The sequence below is a fragment of the Tasmannia lanceolata genome, unplaced genomic scaffold, assembly GCF_043159265.1.
Source record: "Tasmannia lanceolata isolate RefF3 unplaced genomic scaffold, GAP_Taslan_0.1 ptg000013l, whole genome shotgun sequence".
Classification (NCBI taxonomy): Eukaryota; Viridiplantae; Streptophyta; class Magnoliopsida; order Canellales; family Winteraceae; genus Tasmannia; species Tasmannia lanceolata.
In genome coordinates this window covers 3,176,084-3,194,699 of record NW_027518690.1, presented here as the reverse complement: position 1 = coordinate 3,194,699, position 18,616 = coordinate 3,176,084, and the positions used below count along the sequence as shown (strand labels likewise).

Sequence of the window (18,616 nt, the reverse complement as noted above, 5' to 3'; positions counted from 1 at the left end):
TTGCATGTGGGAGAGGCTTCAACTATCTTCAAGAAGCGTTTACGCGCCTCTAAGTTTTGGTTCTTTCTTGTTTTGTTTCGGGTAACATCTTATTTTATTTTGTGCATTTGTTCCAACAGAATCTCAGTTGAGTATCATATGGCATGAAAATTCACCTTAACCTATTAAAAATCCTCCGGAAGAAGATAATCGAGGTAAAGAGAAACCCATATGGGTATATTTTCTTCTCTTTTACTTTGTATAAGTTCTAGGGTTTTCATCAATTTCTTCAAAAAAGAGTTGTGTAGAGAGGAGAATGTGGAGTCACTACAACCATGCTTTAATAATTGCACAAACAGGGTTTGTCTTTTCCTTTTTAATTGGTTTGTAAGTGCACTTTTGGGAACTGTAATAACCCTTGACTGATCTTAAATAATAAAGGACAAGATGGGTTAGTGTAATTATCATGGTTGTACTGATATCTGGTCCGTCGATCAGAAATAGGGTGGGCCCACATTGTTTGGGTGATCCAAACCATTCATCCAGTACAGACCATTATTCCTTGAGGCAGTTATGTGACCAGTTCTACATAAGAGGTTGGCATAGTTGCTACAGAGACACTGATGAAGTGCCCAACTAGTTGGAATTATTCAAGAATATGGAACCCTGAAATGGTTGTCGTGGTGTATCACAGAGACATAGGAAGAAGCAGAGGATTTGCTTTCGTAACCATGGGCAGCATCCAAGATGCTAATGCAGTAATCCGGAATCTTGATGGAAGTGAGTACGGTGGGCGGGTGTTGAGGGTCAACTTTCCATTCAAGCGAAGCCCAAAGAGCCATTGTATCCATAAAGTGAGTACAAGCTTTGTGTGGGTAATCTATCATGGTCAAGAACCCAGGAAATTTTGACCCTAGTGTTGCAAGAATATGGCAATGTGGTCGGAGCTCGGGTTCTATACAACGGAGACACCGGCAGGTTATGGCTTTGTATGCTCTACTGACCCCAACAAGAGATGGAAGTCGCCCTTGAAACTCTAAATGGAGTGAAATTGATCGGGAAGTAAATTCAAAAATTCAACAAACACTCCATCCCCTTATGTTGAAGAAGGACCAAGCTTGAGGACAAGCTCTTTCTTAAGGGGGGAAGATGATGTGGATCACAACCCCACCTAGGCAGTCGAAATTGAAGAGAATTGGTAAGAAGAAATATAACCCTATTGTAGTGCTCCACGCGGACCTGGGGTGGAGATTTGATCCGATCAAAGAGGAGATTTTGGCTTGGAGCATGAAGCAAACAAGGCATTAAGGCTGATAGGAGTAAAATTGTAATTAAAGGATAATGACTTATTACTAATTTGAGTGTAATGGACGAGTATAAACATTTAAAAATCAATAAATTTTTAACGTCCATAGTTCGAAGGGTTAGGATGATCCTATGGAGCTGATTTTTTGGGCGCACCCTATCTATGTGAGGACCTATCAAAGGAATGGTTGGATCACCCAAACAATCTGGGCCCACTATGTTTTAAGCCGACGGAGTAGAAAACCTACCTACACGATCGTGTAGGAACACTTCTCTCTCTCTCTCTCTCTCTCTCTCTCTCTCTCTCTCTATATATATATATATATATATATATATATATATATATATATATATATAGAGAGAGAGAGAGAGAGAGAGAGAGAGAGGAAAATGATTGTGAGCTTGAAGCTCATATAGCTTATATGAGCTTGAAGCTCATATAGCTTATATGAGCTTGAAGCTCATATAGCTTATATGAGCTTGAGGGCCAAACACATGTGGGCCCACATTGTTAGGATGATCCAAAGCATTCATTTGAAAGGCCCTTACATAGATAGGGTGTGTACAAAAAATCGGCTCCATAGGATCATCCTAACCCATCCAAAAGTGGAGGGCAGAATGGACAGACACCGTTTGCCACAAATCTGCCCATTTTTGCCCTCCGCTTTTGGATGGGATAGGATGATCCAATGGAACTGATTTTTAGTACACACCCTATCTATGATGGGGCCTTGCAAATGAATGGTTTGGATCACCACAAAAAATGTGGGACCCATTAGTTTGGGCCCTCAAGCTCATATAAGCTATATGAGCTTCAAGCTCACAATCATTTTCCTCATATATATATACTATACAGGAGAAGAGAAAATAAGAGAATTTTTTGAAAATTCTATGAGAATTACACATCACTTTTTCTGACTTTTTTTAACAAATACACCCATTCAACTCACATATTTTCAATCCTACCCCCTCCTTTATGCTTTTTAACAAATGCACCCATTAAAGCCACATAATTTCAATCTTACCCCCCCTCATTTATGGTTTTTTAATAAAAAATCTATAAGGTGATCTTAACCACCGATTTAAGAGGAATTATGGAAACCTCTATAGATTGGACGGCTAGGATCAGCCTATGGAAACGAATTCTGGGGCACAACCTATTTATGTTGTGTTCCCTCACATGGACGGTTTGGATCAAAAATCCCGTTTGCTGCACGGGCCGACAAAGAACTGTACGGACCACGTCATAGGTTGATCCAAACCGTCCATGTGATGGAACACAACATAAATAGGTTGTGCCCATAAAATCATTTCCATAGGCTGATCCTAGCCCTCCAATCTATAGAGGTTTCCATAATTAAAAAAGCTTAAAGGGGGGGGGCTAGGATTGAAATTATGTGGCTTTAATGGGTGCCCTTGTTAAAAAGCACAAATGAGGGGGTAGGATTGAAAATATGCGGGTTGAATGGGTGCCTTTGTTAAAAAAAGTTAAAAAAATGATGTGAATAGTAAAAAACCCCGTGCGATGAACTGTACGGACCACATCATATGTTGATCCAAACCGTCCATGTGATGGAACACAACATCAATAGGTTGTGCCCGTAAAATCATTTCCATAGGCTGATCCTAGCCCTCCAATCTATAGAGGTTTCCATAATTAAAAAAAGCATAAAAGAGGGGGGTAGGATTGAAATTATGTGGCTTTAATGGGTGCATTTGTTAAAAAGCATAAAGGAGGGGGTAGGATTGAAAATTTGCTGGTTGAATGGGTGACTTTGTTAAAAAAAGTCAAAAAAGTGATGTGTAATTCTTATAGAATTTTGGGAGAAATTCCATTAATTCTCTCCTTTTCTCTTCTGCTATATAATATACTAGTAATACCCGACGTGCGACGCACGACACTGCCAAAAAAGGACTATAATACCAAGAAAAAAATTAGTTAAAAATACGTAGAAACAATATTTTTAACCACGACGTGCGATACACGACACAACCAAAAAAGGGGGTATGATACCCGACGTGCAATGCACGACACGGCAAAAAAAATACTGTGATAACAAAAAAAAAGTTAAATATATGTAAAAACAATAAGCAAAAGAGTATGCATAACCACGTACCAAGTAATGAAAAAAAATGCAAAAGAAAGAGTTTTCTAATTACTTTTTCTGGAAAAAAAAATATGCACGATACAGCGGAAAAAAAGTATATGATACAAAATTTCGTAATTAATTTTTGTGTAAAAAAAATAAAAATATGCATGACATGGCAAAAAAAAGTATATGATACAAAATTTCTTAATTAATTTTTGTGTAAAAATAAATAAAAATATGCACGACACGGCAAAAAAAAAGTACATCATACGAAAAAATGTTATTTAAAAAATATGTAGAAAAAATAAGTAAAAAAGTAGCTAAAAATAAATAAATAAAGTATCATATACTTTTTTCTAAAAATATATGTTTTTTATATTTTTCTAAAAATATTTTCTAATGCTTTTTAACAAAGGAGGGGGGTAGGATTGAAATTATGTAAGTTTAATGGGTGCCTTTGTTAAAAAGCATAAAGGAGGGGGTAGGATTGAAAATATGTGGGTTGAATGGGTGCTATTGTTAGAAAGCATAAAGGAGGGGGTAGGATTGAAAATATGTGGGTTGAATGGGTGTTATTGTTAAAAAGCATAAAGGAGGGGGTAAGATTGAAAATATGTGGGTTGAATGGGTACTTTTGTTAAAAAGCATAAAGGAGGTGTAAGATCAAAAATATGTGGGTTGAATGGGTGCCTTTGTTAGAAAAAGTTAAAAAAAGTGAGCTGTAAATTCCGTAGATTTTTCAAAAAATTCAAAAAAGCTTGGGCCATCCAGCTTATTATAGTAGATATAGATATATATGAAAGAGGCGAAGCTAGTCCCATCACCAATGATACTCCTCGTCTTGATATTCAAACCACCTCATGCTATAAATTGCAGGTTGAAGCAGAAGTGCTGGGTGAGGATTATGCTATATTTTTCGGGGGGCCTGATGGAAACAATTGCTAGATTCACCTATCTACAAAGGCGTTGATTCAAGTGAATCTAGGAATTGTTTCCACCAGGCCCCCTGAAAAATATAGCATAATCTTCACCCGGCACTTCTCCATCAACCTGACATTTATAGCATGGGGAGGTTTGAATAATAGCAAGAGGAGTACGACTGGTGATGGGAATATAAGTCATGCCTCTTACATCAAACAATTTCATGCCTCCAATGTAACTTGCAAATCGATATTCACTTTTAGAAACTTGCAAATCGATATTCACTTTTAGTAACTGGTTGATTGCCACTCCCCATCTCAGGCCAAGATTCAACACCGTCACTATATACATATACCCTCCCCATTGAACAATATCAACATGGTCAGCGAATGTAGAAGGAAAGATGGCCTTTGGCCAATAGCCCACTTTCTGATTGTCATCGCCATATAATAACCACCAATCTTTACTTACTGGATCCTAAGATGAAATAGAAAATGATAGAGTAAAATGATTAAAATAAAAGAATTAGTATGTTGAGTCAGAAGGAATGATCCACAGGGTGCAACTCATTTTAACTATACTATGATGCAAAATCCCTTATAGCTATTGCTTTTCCATCTGCAGGACTTAAGATTTAATACATAAGGGATTAGAATCATCCAATGGGATAGAATTTTTTGGCAAGATCTCACAGAGAATAGTTTAGATCTTTGAAAAAGTGACACCTTCTCCTTCTCCCAACTAATATTTTTCTTTAGCAAAATATGGCTTCCATGATGTAACAAACATAGCTATTTATATCATTTCCCCTTTCCTGAAAATAAAATGTTTACTTTTCAATTGAAGGTAAAGGGATTTGGAATTACCCTGTACACAGTGAGTATAACGTAATGTTGGGTTCCATTGTAGACTGAAGATGGGGTAAAACGGACGCCTACGGTTATGTCTTTGGAAACTTGTACAAAACCTGGGCAGAGAACATCATCGCAGCCCGTTGTTCTATAATCATCATTCTTTAGGTAAACAGAATAAACTAAGGAAAAACATATGATTGCTCATTTCTTATGGCTCCAACATAAAATATGCGTAAAATAACTTTTATGTGTGTAAAATTTGTTTTGTGCCCATTTTTGTCCAAAGAAACAGATCCTAAGGGAACAACCAAACCCTATGAGTCTGTTGTATATCAATGAATTATTTTATAATGTTTTTACAATTATACTAAGATCACACCTTTTCTAATTTTGGAATTATGACATTTTGTTAATTCTTTGGCATTAGTTACATTCAATAGATAATTCAATCTTTTTCTGAAGTATTTGTCGAACAATAATAGATGGTGGAATGTAAAAACTTACCCGCCATCCAGCTTGTATAGCGTGTGTTTGACCAGCTGGTAATGTTTCCCTTTTTTTACAACAAAATATCCACTTGGTCAATCGGATCCGAAGATCCGAGATTTTATATTGTGTAAGCCCATATAGTCCAGTATCTTTCAAAAAGTACTGTTTGTGTTACACCATAGGATGATCCAAACCGTCCATTTGATGGGCCACAACGTAAATAGGTTGTGGCCCAAAACTCATTTCCATAGGATGTTCCCAACCCTCCGATCTATTGAGAAACTGCATATTATGGAAAACTCTATAGATCGGAGGGTGGGATCATCCTATGGAATTGAGTTTTGGGCCACAACCTATTTACATTGTGATCCATCAAATGGACGGTTTAGACCATCCTCTGTTGTGGCTTGTACAATACTTTTTTTGAAAAATAGTGGACTGTACGGGTTTAAACCATATCAAAACTCTCGAAGATCCAAACCGTTCATTTGTTGGGCCCTAACGTAAATAGGCCTTGCCCATAAAATCATCTCTATAGGATGATCCAAACCCTCGGATCAGCACATATCAGAGCGTTAAGATAATCATTTGGAAATGATTTTCGAGGGAGGGCCTATTTACATTGGGCCGATCAGATGAACAGTTTGGATATTGGAATAAGGCCACGATGAATTTTCTAATGAATATGCATTATATGTTGTATGTATGAAGGTGCATGCATTTTTTTTTTAAATAGAGGGGGCCCACCTTGTTCAAATATCTAAATCATTAAGTTGACAGGCCCCAACGTAAATATGCCGTACCACCAAATTCATTTCCATTCGATGATCCCACCTCTTCGATAAAAAAGAGATTTATATATGGTGTAGTTTATCTATGGCGTAGACGGTTGGGATCATCCAATGGAGCTGATTTTTGGAGCACAGTCTAGTAAAATTAAGGCCCAAAACTGAATGGTTTGGATCTTCGAACAATGTGGGCTTCAACGTATTTTTTGAAATATATGCTCACCTACAAACAGACGCAGTATATAGATACTGGCCCATCTCAACTTTGCGCATGCATCAACGTTTTCGAGTGGGATTGAAGCTTGAAGGGTCTTTAACTTCATTTTCTTTTTTACTGGTATGATGCTCCATCCTTACTCTCTCTCTTTTCAATTGAGTTCTTCTTATGTTCCCAAAGTTTCGTAAAGTTACATTTTTTTGTCAGGTGTAACACACGTTTTTTTAGAAAATTCACTAGACCACTTTGCTCAAAGATCCAAACAGTTCATTTGTTGAGGTTCAATGTAAATAGGCTATGCCCCAACAATCATCTCGATGATCTTAAATCTCCGATCTAATACGAGGACATCATATATGAATCACCACGGATCAAAGAGTTAGGATCATCTTAGGGAGATGTTTTTGGGGGCAAGGCTTATTTACTTTGGGTTGCAATAAATGAACATTTGGGATCTTCGAACAAAATAAGCCCGAGTAATTTTTTTTATAAACACATTTTTATGGTCTCCAACTTCTTCGAAGATCTAAAATATTCATTGTTGGGCCCGGTTCAAAGCGCGAAGAGAGAGAGGGAGAGCATATTGGTTGTGAGAATAAGTATAGTTGAGCTGCAACAGAATCAGGTATTAACTCTGATTTCAAAATTCAATGAGTAGCAGATTTTAAGATAAATGAAAGATTAGCAATTCACAAACGATAGAACATTAGGAAAACAAGTAAATCTAGAAACGTAATAAGAACTTGCAAATGCTATTGGAGTGGGGATACCATATGTAATAAAACAACAAAGAACCTGCAAATGCTTTGTTATCATCAAAACATGGGTTTCCAGAGTGCATTTGTTGAAACCTTGGGCTAACATTGTTGATTCAACCCAAGAAATATTTTCCTTTCCAAACTTTTCCAGAAAATTCTTTCAATCCAAACAGGGCCCAAGTGTGGTATGGCATCGCTGATAATGAAAACAGATAACTCGCAATATGTGTAAATGCTGCCCATAATAAACCATGAACCTGAAGCCAACCCATCTAAATCCGAAGCAGAGCCTCGGGTCCAGGAGGGTCAACCCAAAATCAACCCGCCACTAAATCTCGCAACCCTACGCCAACCCATCTAGCCTGGTTTTCTAAATCGGGTAGGTAGGGTTCATGTTGGCTTGGGGCAAAGAAAATAGAAAAAATATATATAAAAAAAACCATGAACCTATAATTTTGAAAATTACAATTAAATTAGAGGGAAGGGGGATAGTTTGGAACGGGTCAAGTTGCAAATGACCTCAACCCTAACCCAAACCAAAATTAAATAGGATTGACTTTTCCCAACCCCAAATCCAACCCAACTCGAGAAAATGCCAACCCAACCTAAGCTGAAATTCCAACAGGCTGCGCCCGTCCCAAGATCAGTGGCCAAAGAAGATCTTATCAAAGTGTTCTCAACAACATTTGACGAGAATTATGATTTTCATTCGGATCAATGGATCCTATCGCATAGACAAAGTAAAAGCACTGTACACAATTTAGGAAGGAGCATAACTACTCTTATTTCTTAGCATTTTAATTATAAAATTAAACATTGAGTAGGGCTCCTACCATTCAAAAAAGAGATAAGTAGGACTCCAATATCACTAAGAGCATGACAACTCAATAGCTAAAGTTTAATTTATTATATGCTTAAAAGGTTTGCATTATATAAGTTTGAACACGCATGGAGTTTGGACACAAATAGTCCTACAAAAGAAGGTGATTCAAGTGAATCTAGCAATTGTTTCCACCTGGTCCTCCGAAAAGTACAGCATAATTCACACCAGGCAACTGTATGTTATGAAAAAAATCATAGCATGGGGAGCTTGAAATTATTGTATAAGGATTATCTTCGTTGAACGGAATAGAATCACCATCTTTATCTATAAAATTCACGCCTCCAATGTAACATGCTTTCCTATATTGTTGATGCTTTTCTGGCTTATGGCCACTCCCCATCTCAGGCCAAGGTAATACACCAGCATTATATACAATCCCTCCCCATTGAACAACATCAGCATAGTCAGCGAATGTAGAATTAAAGAGGACATCTGGCCAATAGCCCACCTTCTTTTTTTCGTCTCCATATAATAACCACCAAGCTTCACTCAATCGATCCTACATTGAAATAGAAAATCATAAAATGATTAAAATAGAAGAATTAGCATGTGAAGTGAGAAGGAATGATTCACAAGGCGCAACTCATTTTAACTTTATTGTGATGCAAAATCTCTTTTAGCTATTGCTTTTCCATCGGCCAGACTGTAAGATTTAACAAATAAGGGATTATAATCATCTAATGAGAGATTTTTTTGGTAAGACTTAAACGGATAAATAATTTAGATCTTTGAACAAGTGACACCTTCTCCTCCTAACTGATATTTTTCTTCAGCAAAATATGGCTTCCATGATGTAACAAATATAGCTAAATGTGTGCTTTTTAATTCAAGTTAAAGGGATTCAGAATTACCTTGTACACAGTGACTATAATGTAATATTGGGTTCCATTGTAGATCGAAGTTGGGGAAAAACCAATGCCTACGGGTAAGTCTCTGGAAATTTGTACAAAACCTGGGCAGAGAGCGTCATAGCAGCCCGTTTTTTTATGATTATCATTCTGTAGGTAAGCAGAATAAACGAAGGAAAATTAGTAGAGAATCTCAGTGACAAATTTTAATGAATTTAAATGACAGAAACAATAAGTTATGGTTGAAGCATACCGTCCATGCTGTAGATAGGTGCGGGAGAAAGTTATGATATAATCCGTTACTTACCTAGAGATTTGAAAAACTTCAAAATTAGAATACAAGAGTATGAGATATGATCTTGCCTTTTTACTATAATTGATCATTTCATAAGGCTCCATTTCTTTCAACGTAAAATATGCGTAAAAAGAAATTTTATGGGCATAAAATTTGATTTATGCCCATTTTATATGGAAAAAAATAGGTCCTAAGGGAACAACCAAATATAGAAAGGACCTTATGAACATGTTGTATAGCAATGAATTATTTGATAATGTTTTTACAATTATGCTAAGATCGCACCTTGTCCAATCTTGGAATTATGACATTTTGTCAATCCTCTATTACATTCAATAGATAATTCAGTCTTTTTATAAAGTATGTATCGAACAATAATGGATGGTGGAATTGGAAAACTTACCAACCATCCAGCATGTATCGAGCGTGTTTGTTCTGGTGGTGACGCATCACGAAGTATAACAAGAGAACCACTACTTTGGTTGCTTGTAATTTTTGGCTGCCATGTGTTGAGAACTGCCCTGGATCCAAACTCCGCGCCACCATATTTAGATAGCAATTCAAACTGAGCAATAATCACATTTTTGTTAGCCAGTTATGTGGCAGCAATAAACAAACACAGATTATATAAAACTAATTAAATCATATACTCATAAGAAAAGAAAGATACATTTTTAAGATGTTCCAATTATTCAGTTACTGTTTCCATGTGCATGAAAGTTGGGGTATATTTTTTATTTAATTAAAAATTACCTTATCATGAAAAGTTTTATTAATTTGGTGTTGAACACATGGTGCGAAAGGTAGGGTTGTTAGATATATCCTTGAAAATTGGAATCTATATCTATTAGCTATCAATAATATAAAGCTTCCGGTTGAACAAATAGTAACAAGACATATCTATTCAGCTTTACATAGAAATTCAACTCAAAAACTCAGAAACAATGGCTAAACTTGAGAGAAAACATGTTGAGTTATCAGATGATTGCATTGGTTTTTCTAATGAAATTCTACAAGAACGCACATAATTTATAAATTTTGTAGATTTTGATGTAAAAAGATACTTGATTTTTAATTGAGTATTGAGCGTGTAGGTCCAGTAGACTTGACTCACCTCACTTTTCAAGTCTAAGTTTCCAATTATTTGAATTATTGTTGAACATAACTACTTTTCCTCCCATCATAAATTTAAATTTGAAGTAAAATTGGATGATAATAAATGTGACTTACGCGAAATTTGCCTTCATCATTTGAAGGATCCTGAGCATTTGAAGGATATCCTTTCCCAATATTTGGGGAAGATTTAGCCCTTTTTAGTTCTTCCTTTGTAATTCTCCTAATAGGAACTGTTCCTAGTGGGCACCCTCCATCCTTGAGCCCTACCTTTAAAGATACACCTAATGATGAAGCCTTTTTATCTTTAATAACTTTTGGAAGAGATCCTGGACCCATCTGCATAGAGACAATTTCCATCAATAAAAGTATGGTTTTAGTTTCTTCCAAGAAAAGAACATATTTTTCATAGTTAATCATTTTATTTTCCAAAGTGATGTCAAAGAGAAACAAAATCTCAGAATTAATACATAACAGAGAAAAGAACATATCACTTGAAAGATAACATAAGGAGAAAATTAAAAACCTGGATCTTATGGTTCATCAATAAGGGATGATCGAAAGCGGGTTGTTTGTTTATATCAACACAACTAAATATCTGTCCATATCCATCCTGCAAAAAATGTAAAGACCAACAATATTTGTCTCATTTTACCAATATGTATGTTGTATCAATGTACCATATATGTGTGTGTTTTGTTTGTGTGTGTGCATGTGTGAGACAAATCCTAAGCTCAAAGGAGCCAAATTATGCCTACACCATTCAAAATTCTGAGAATAATTAATGCACTGCCATTCTCACTAGTGCTTCTACGTTTTTTCCCCCATTAAGAAGACTGAAATGGGAAAGAATGCATTCAGGAATTCAACCCACAGGCCCTGTTTCTCCAAATCAAACCTTCTAGTAGTAAAATGTATGGTTTTATTTTTTTTCGTAGTGACATTAGGCCATGTAGGTGAACAAAATATCTCGTTACTACTTTTGAGTTATAATATTGTAAAAAAACTCCAATGCTAGATACAGCTCAAGAAAGCATCTCTCTCTCCCTCCCTCTCTCTCTCTCTCTCTCTCTCTCTCTCTCTCTCTCTCTCTCTCACACACACACACACACTTTATATATGGGAAATGATATTTCGCCCCCTCTGACGGATAAAATCCCCCCCTTTAATGTTATTCGTTAAGTTTTAAAGGTAAAGAAAAATGTTAAAGGGGGTGAATTTATCCTCAAGCAAACCATTCTCACAAACCATTCTCACAGAAACCATGGGGGAATATCATTTCCCTTTATATATATATATATATATATATATATATATATATATATATATATATATATATGTGTGTGTGTGTGTGTGTGTGTGTGTGTGACAAATTTGCACCCCCTGTAGGATGATTCGCACCCCTTTAAGGTGAATTGACGTCAAAAAGTGTCAGACTTTAATGTTTTTTTACTTCAATTCTCGTTAAAGTTGCATGAATCATCCTACAGAGAGTGCGAATTTATCATTACCCTATATATATATATATGAGGAAAATGATTGTGAGCTTGAAGCTCATATAGCTTATATGAGCTTGAGGGCCCAAACACATGTGGACCCACATTGTTAGGATGATCCAAAGCATTCATTTGAAAGGCCCTTACATAGATAGGATGTGTACAAAAAATCAGCTTCATAGGATCATCCTAACCCATCCAAATGTGGAGGGCAAAATGGACAGACACCGTTTGCCACAAATCTTCCCATTTTTTCCCTCCGCTTTTGGAAGGGTTAGGATTATCCAATGGATCTGATTTTTGGTACACACCCTATCTATGATGGGGCCTTGCAAATGAATGGTTTGGATTACCACAAAAAATGTGGGCCCACATGTGTTTGAGCCCTCAAGCTCATATAAGCTATATGAGCTTCAAGCTCACAATCATTTTCCTCATATATATATATATATATATATATATATATATATATATATATATATGAGAAAATGGTTCCTACACATATGTGTAGAGAGTTCTCTACACACTAGCTTAAAATACAGTGGGTGCCCACATTGTTTGGGTGATCCAAACCATTCATTTTTAAGGCCCTCACATAGATAGGTTGGCCCCTACTGTATTTTAAGCTAGTGTGTAGATAACTTATCTACACATGTGTGTAGGAACCGTTTCCTCTCTCTCTCTCTCTCTCTCTCTCTCTCTCTCTCTCTCTCTATATATATATATATATATATATATATATATATATATATATATATATATATGAGGAAAGTGTTTCTACTCGGTCCCCTAGATAAGCTTATCTACTCCTCCCTTTAAAAAAATACAGTGGGCCCACGCTGTTTGGATGATCCAAAGCATTCATTTGATAGGTCTTAACATAGATAGGGTGTGCCCAAAAAATCAGCACCAAAGGGTCATCCTAGCCCTTCGTTTTGTTGGGCACACCGTGTCCAAAATGGACACATAAATATCTCCTAACCATTCGAACTGTGGAGGGAAAAAATGGACTAATTTGTAAAGGTTTAAAGACATCCATTTTACCTCCACAAATCGTAGGATTGGGATGATCCTATGGATCTGATTTTTTGTAGACACCCTATCTATGTGAGGGCCTTTAAAATGGATGGCTTGGATCACCCAAACAATGTGGGCCCCCACTGTATTTTAAGCTAGTGTGTAGAGAACTCTCTACACATATGTGTAGGAACCGTTTGCTCATATATATATATATATATATATATAAGGAATAAGATTGTATGCTCGACCGTACCTAAAGTTAGGTACGGTAGAGTGCCAAATCACATGGGTCCCACATTTTTGGTGAGCATCTAAACCATTCGTTTGCAAGGCCCCATCATAGATAGGGTGCATACCAAAAATCAGCTCAATAGGATCATCCTAACCCATCCATTTGTGGAGGCCAAAATGGACAGACAGTGTTTGTCCACAAATCTGCCCATTTTGGCCTCCAGTTTTGGAGGGGTTAGGATGATTCAATGGTGCTGATTTTTGGTATGCACCCTATCTATGATGGGGCCTTGCAAATGAATGGTTTAGATGCCCACCAAAAATGGGGGACCCATGTGATTTGGCACTCTACTGTACCTAACTTTAGGTACGGTCGAGCGTACAATCTTTTTCCTCTATATATATATATATATATATATATATATATAGAGAGAGAGAGAGAGAGAGAGAAAGAGGGAGAGAAAACTGTTGGTGAGCTTAAGCGCACCATTTTTTTGGTGCTCTTAAGTTGTTATAACACCTCCCATTGGTGCTCTTAAGCGGGACCCAAACATTTAAACGAATGGGAGGCGTTATAACAACTTAAGCGCACCAAAAAAATTGTGAGCTTAAGCGCATCAACAGTTTTCTCATATATATATATATATATATATATATATATACAGGAAAGTGTCTCTAGTCTCTCCCCTAGATAAGCTTATCTACTCCTCCCTTTAAAAAAACACAGTGGGCCCACGCTGTTTGGATGATCCAAAGCATTCATTTGATAGGTCCTAACATAGATAGGGTGTGCCCAAAAAATCAGCACCAAAGGGTCATCCTAGAATTTCGTTTTGTGGGGCCTTGTGGTACCCAAAATGGACACATATAAACGTCCACGTTTATATGCGTCCATTTTGGACACGGTGTGCCCCACAAAACGAAGTTCTAGGATGACCCTTTGGTGCTGATTTTTTGGGCACACCCTATCTATGTTAGGACCTATCAAATGAATGCTTTGGATCATCCAAACAGCGTGGGCCCACTGTGTTTTTTTAAAGGGAGGAGTAGATAAGCTTATCTAGGGGAGAGACTAGAGACACTTTCCTCATATATATATATATATATATATATATGAGGAAAGTGTCTCTAGTCTCTCCCCTAGATAAGCTTATCTACTCCTCCCTTTAAAAAAACACAGTGGGCCCACGCTGTTTGGATGATCCAAAGCATTCATTTGATAGGTCTTAACATAGATAGGGTGTGCCCAAAAAATCAGCACCAAAGGGTCATCCTAGCCCTTCGTTTTGTTGGGCACACCGTGTCCAAAATGGACGCATATAAATATCTCCTAACCATTCGAACTGTGGAGGGAAAAAATGGACTAATTTGTAAAGGTTTAAAGACATCCATTTTACCTCCACAAATCGTAGGATTGGGATGATCCTATGGATCTGATTTTTTGTAGACACCCTATCTATGTGAGGGCCTTTAAAATGGATGGCTTGGATCACCCAAACAATGTGGGCCCCCACTGTATTTTAAGCTAGTGTGTAGAGAACTCTCTACACATATGTGTAGGAACCGTTTGCTCATATATATATATATATATATATATATATATATATATATATATAAGGAATAAGATTGTATGCTCGACCGTACCTAAAGTTAGGTACGGTAGAGTGCCAAATCACATGGGTCCCACATTTTTGGTGAGCATCTAAACCATTCATTTGCAAGGCCCCATCATAGATAGGGTGCATACCAAAAATCAGCTCAATAGGATCATCCTAACCCATCCATTTGTGGAGGCCAAAATGGACAGACAGTGTTTGTCCACAAATCTGCCCATTTTGGCCTCCAGTTTTGGAGCGGTTAGGATGATTCAATGGTGCTGATTTTTGGTATGCACCCTATCTATGATGGGGCCTTGCAAATGAATGGTTTAGATGCCCACCAAAAATGGGGGACCCATGTGATTTGGCACTCTACTGTACCTAACTTTAGGTACGGTCGAGCGTACAATCTTTTTCCTCTATATATATATATATATATATATATATATATATATATATATATATATATAGAGAGAGAGAGAGAGAGAGAGAGAAAGAGGGAGAGAAAACTGTTGGTGAGCTTAAGCGCACCATTTTTTTGGTGCTCTTAAGTTGTTATAACACCTCCCATTGGTGCTCTTAAGCGGGACCCAAACATTTAAACGAATGGGAGGCGTTATAACAACTTAAGCGCACCAAAAAAATTGTGAGCTTAAGCGCATCAACAGTTTTCTCATATATATATATATATATATATATATATATATACAGGAAAGTGTCTCTAGTCTCTCCCCTAGATAAGCTTATCTACTCCTCCCTTTAAAAAAACACAGTGGGCCCACGCTGTTTGGATGATCCAAAGCATTCATTTGATAGGTCCTAACATAGATAGGGTGTGCCCAAAAAATCAGCACCAAAGGGTCATCCTAGAATTTCGTTTTGTGGGGCCTTGTGGTACCCAAAATGGACACATATAAACGTCCACGTTTATATGCGTCCATTTTGGACACGGTGTGCCCCACAAAACGAAGTTCTAGGATGACCCTTTGGTGCTGATTTTTTGGGCACACCCTATCTATGTTAGGACCTATCAAATGAATGCTTTGGATCATCCAAACAGCGTGGGCCCACTGTGTTTTTTTAAAGGGAGGAGTAGATAAGCTTATCTAGGGGAGAGACTAGAGACACTTTCCTCATATATATATATATATGAGGAAAGTGTCTCTAGTCTCTCCCCTAGATAAGCTTATCTACTCCTCCCTTTAAAAAAACACAGTGGGCCCACGCTGTTTGGATGATCCAAAGCATTCATTTGATAGGTCCTAACATAGATAGGGTGTGCCCAAAAAATCAGCACCAAAGGGTCATCCTAGCCCTTCGTTTTGTTGGGCACACCGTGTCCAAAATGGACGCATATAAATATCTCCTAACCATTCGAACTGTGGAGGGAAAAAATGGACTAATTTGTAAAGGTTTAAAGACATCCATTTTACCTCCACAAATCGTAGGATTGGGATGATCCTATGGATCTGATTTTTTGTAGACACCCTATCTATGTGAGGGCCTTTAAAATGGATGGCTTGGATCACCCAAACAATGTGGGCCCCCACTGTATTTTAAGCTAGTGTGTAGAGAACTCTCTACACATATGTGTAGGAACCGTTTGCTCATATATATATATATATATATATATAAGGAATAAGATTGTATGCTCGACCGTACCTAAAGTTAGGTACGGTAGAGTGCCAAATCACATGGGTCCCACATTTTTGGTGAGCATCTAAACCATTCATTTGCAAGGCCCCATCATAGATAGGGTGCATACCAAAAATCAGCTCAATAGGATCATCCTAACCCATCCATTTGTGGAGGCCAAAATGGACAGACAGTGTTTGTCCACAAATCTGCCCATTTTGGCCTCCAGTTTTGGAGGGGTTAGGATGATTCAATGGTGCTGATTTTTGGTATGCACCCTATCTATGATGGGGCCTTGCAAATGAATGGTTTAGATGCCCACCAAAAATGGGGGACCCATGTGATTTGGCACTCTACTGTACCTAACTTTAGGTACGGTCGAGCGTACAATCTTTTTCCTCTATATATATATATATATATATATATATATATATATATATATATAGAGAGAGAGAGAGAGAGAGAGAGAGAAAGAGGGAGAGAAAACTGTTGGTGAGCTTAAGCGCACCATTTTTTTGGTGCTCTTAAGTTGTTATAACACCTCCCATTGGTGCTCTTAAGCGGGACCCAAACATTTAAACGAATGGGAGGCGTTATAACAACTTAAGCGCACCAAAAAAATTGTGAGCTTAAGCGCATCAACAGTTTTCTCATATATATATATATATATATATATATACAGGAAAGTGTCTCTAGTCTCTCCCCTAGATAAGCTTATCTACTCCTCCCTTTAAAAAAACACAGTGGGCCCACGCTGTTTGGATGATCCAAAGCATTCATTTGATAGGTCCTAACATAGATAGGGTGTGCCCAAAAAATCAGCACCAAAGGGTCATCCTAGAATTTCGTTTTGTGGGGCCTTGTGGTACCCAAAATGGACACATATAAACGTCCACGTTTATATGCGTCCATTTTGGACACGGTGTGCCCCACAAAACGAAGTTCTAGGATGACCCTTTGGTGCTGATTTTTTGGGCACACCCTATCTATGTTAGGACCTATCAAATGAATGCTTTGGATCATCCAAACAGCGTGGGCCCACTGTGTTTTTTTAAAGGGAGGAGTAGATAAGCTTATCTAGGGGAGAGACTAGAGACACTTTCCTCATATATATATATGAGGAAAGTGTCTCTAGTCTCTCCCCTAGATAAGCTTATCTACTCCTCCCTTTAAAAAAACACAGTGGGCCCACGCTGTTTGGATGATCCAAAGCATTCATTTGATAGGTCCTAACATAGATAGGGTGTGCCCAAAAAATCAGCACCAAAGGGTCATCCTAGCCCTTCGTTTTGTAGTGCCTTGTGGTGCCCAGAATGGACACATATAAACGTCCACGTTTATATGCGTCCATTTTGGACACGGTGTGCCCAACAAAACGAAGGGCTAGGATGACCCTTTGGTGCTGATTTTTTGGGCACACCCTATCTATGTTAAGACCTATCAAATGAATGCTTTGGATCATCCAAACAGCGTGGGCCCACTGTATTTTTTTAAAGGGAGGAGTAGATAAGCTTATCTAGGGGACCGAGTAGAAACACTTTCCTCTATATATATATATATATATATATATATAGAGAGAGAGAGAGAGAGAGAGATTACCAGTAAGTACTGTTTTTTTTTTTTTTAAATGTTAATAAGATAACTCAAAAGTAAAAATCTGGTGATTTGGTCGACCTAGCTGTTATACCTTAATGGTCTTGACTGCTGGTTTATTGATAATTTTTAGTTGCCTCTCAATCTCCAAATCTTCTTCTTTCGACAGACTTATGCTCCCTCTTCCTTCCACTCCATTGCCACTGTTTCCAAGAGAAAGTAGTACAAAAAGTAGCAAAAACATTTCCTTCAAACCCATACCCCAACCGTTTAGAGACTTCTCTCTTAAATCCTTGTAAAATAAAATTCCCCACCTCCTTTTATACAGCAAGAATTCCTTGTAGATTTAAGGAAAAAAATCCCCCAATCTTTAAGAAGAGATTCGCAATTACTAAAACTTCTTAGGAGAGGATAAAAAAAGGAAGGAGTGATCCAGCAAGATAGCAACAAAACTAAAAAGGAAAGAGAGTTACTAGCACATGATAACAACAAACTAAAAAAGA

The 18,616-nt window shown here is 37.4% G+C and overlaps 2 protein-coding genes across 2 annotated transcripts; both read right to left on the bottom strand.

The window, feature by feature from the left end:
- Nucleotides 1-4,355: 4,355 nt before the first annotated feature.
- Nucleotides 4,356-5,660, bottom strand: LOC143890579 (protein neprosin-like). Its single transcript, XM_077395298.1, has 3 exons — nt 5,654-5,660; nt 5,162-5,328; nt 4,356-4,772 (listed from the first exon to the last, which is right to left on the bottom strand). The coding sequence occupies exons 1-3, from the start codon at nt 5,658-5,660 to the stop codon at nt 4,356-4,358; spliced, it is 591 nt and encodes a 196-aa protein (XP_077251413.1).
- A 2,697-nt stretch (nt 5,661-8,357) lies between these two features.
- LOC143890578 (protein neprosin-like) lies at nt 8,358-18,365 on the bottom strand. Its single transcript, XM_077395297.1, has 7 exons — nt 18,208-18,365; nt 11,067-11,153; nt 10,658-10,879; nt 9,831-9,992; nt 9,386-9,439; nt 9,136-9,282; nt 8,358-8,783 (listed from the first exon to the last, which is right to left on the bottom strand). Exons 1-7 carry the CDS (start codon nt 18,355-18,357, stop codon nt 8,400-8,402), a joined length of 1,206 nt encoding a protein of 401 aa, XP_077251412.1. The 5' UTR covers nt 18,358-18,365; the 3' UTR covers nt 8,358-8,399.
- Nucleotides 18,366-18,616: the final 251 nt, after the last annotated feature.

Coding starts and splice junctions, on each gene's coding strand:
- LOC143890579 (XM_077395298.1), bottom strand. Junction 4,773..5,161: donor TTATACTCACTGTGTACAGG/GTAATTCCAAAT, acceptor ATTTCATCTTAG/GATCCAGTAAGTAAAGATTG.
- LOC143890578 (XM_077395297.1), bottom strand. CDS start 18,357: ATGTTTTTGCTACTTTTTGTACTACTTTCTCTTGGAAACAGTGGCAAT. Junction 11,154..18,207: donor CAGCAGTCAAGACCATTAAG/GTATAACAGCTA, acceptor CATTTTTTGCAG/GATGGATATGGACAGATATT. Junction 8,784..9,135: donor TTATAGTCACTGTGTACAAG/GTAATTCTGAAT, acceptor ATTTCAATGTAG/GATCGATTGAGTGAAGCTTG.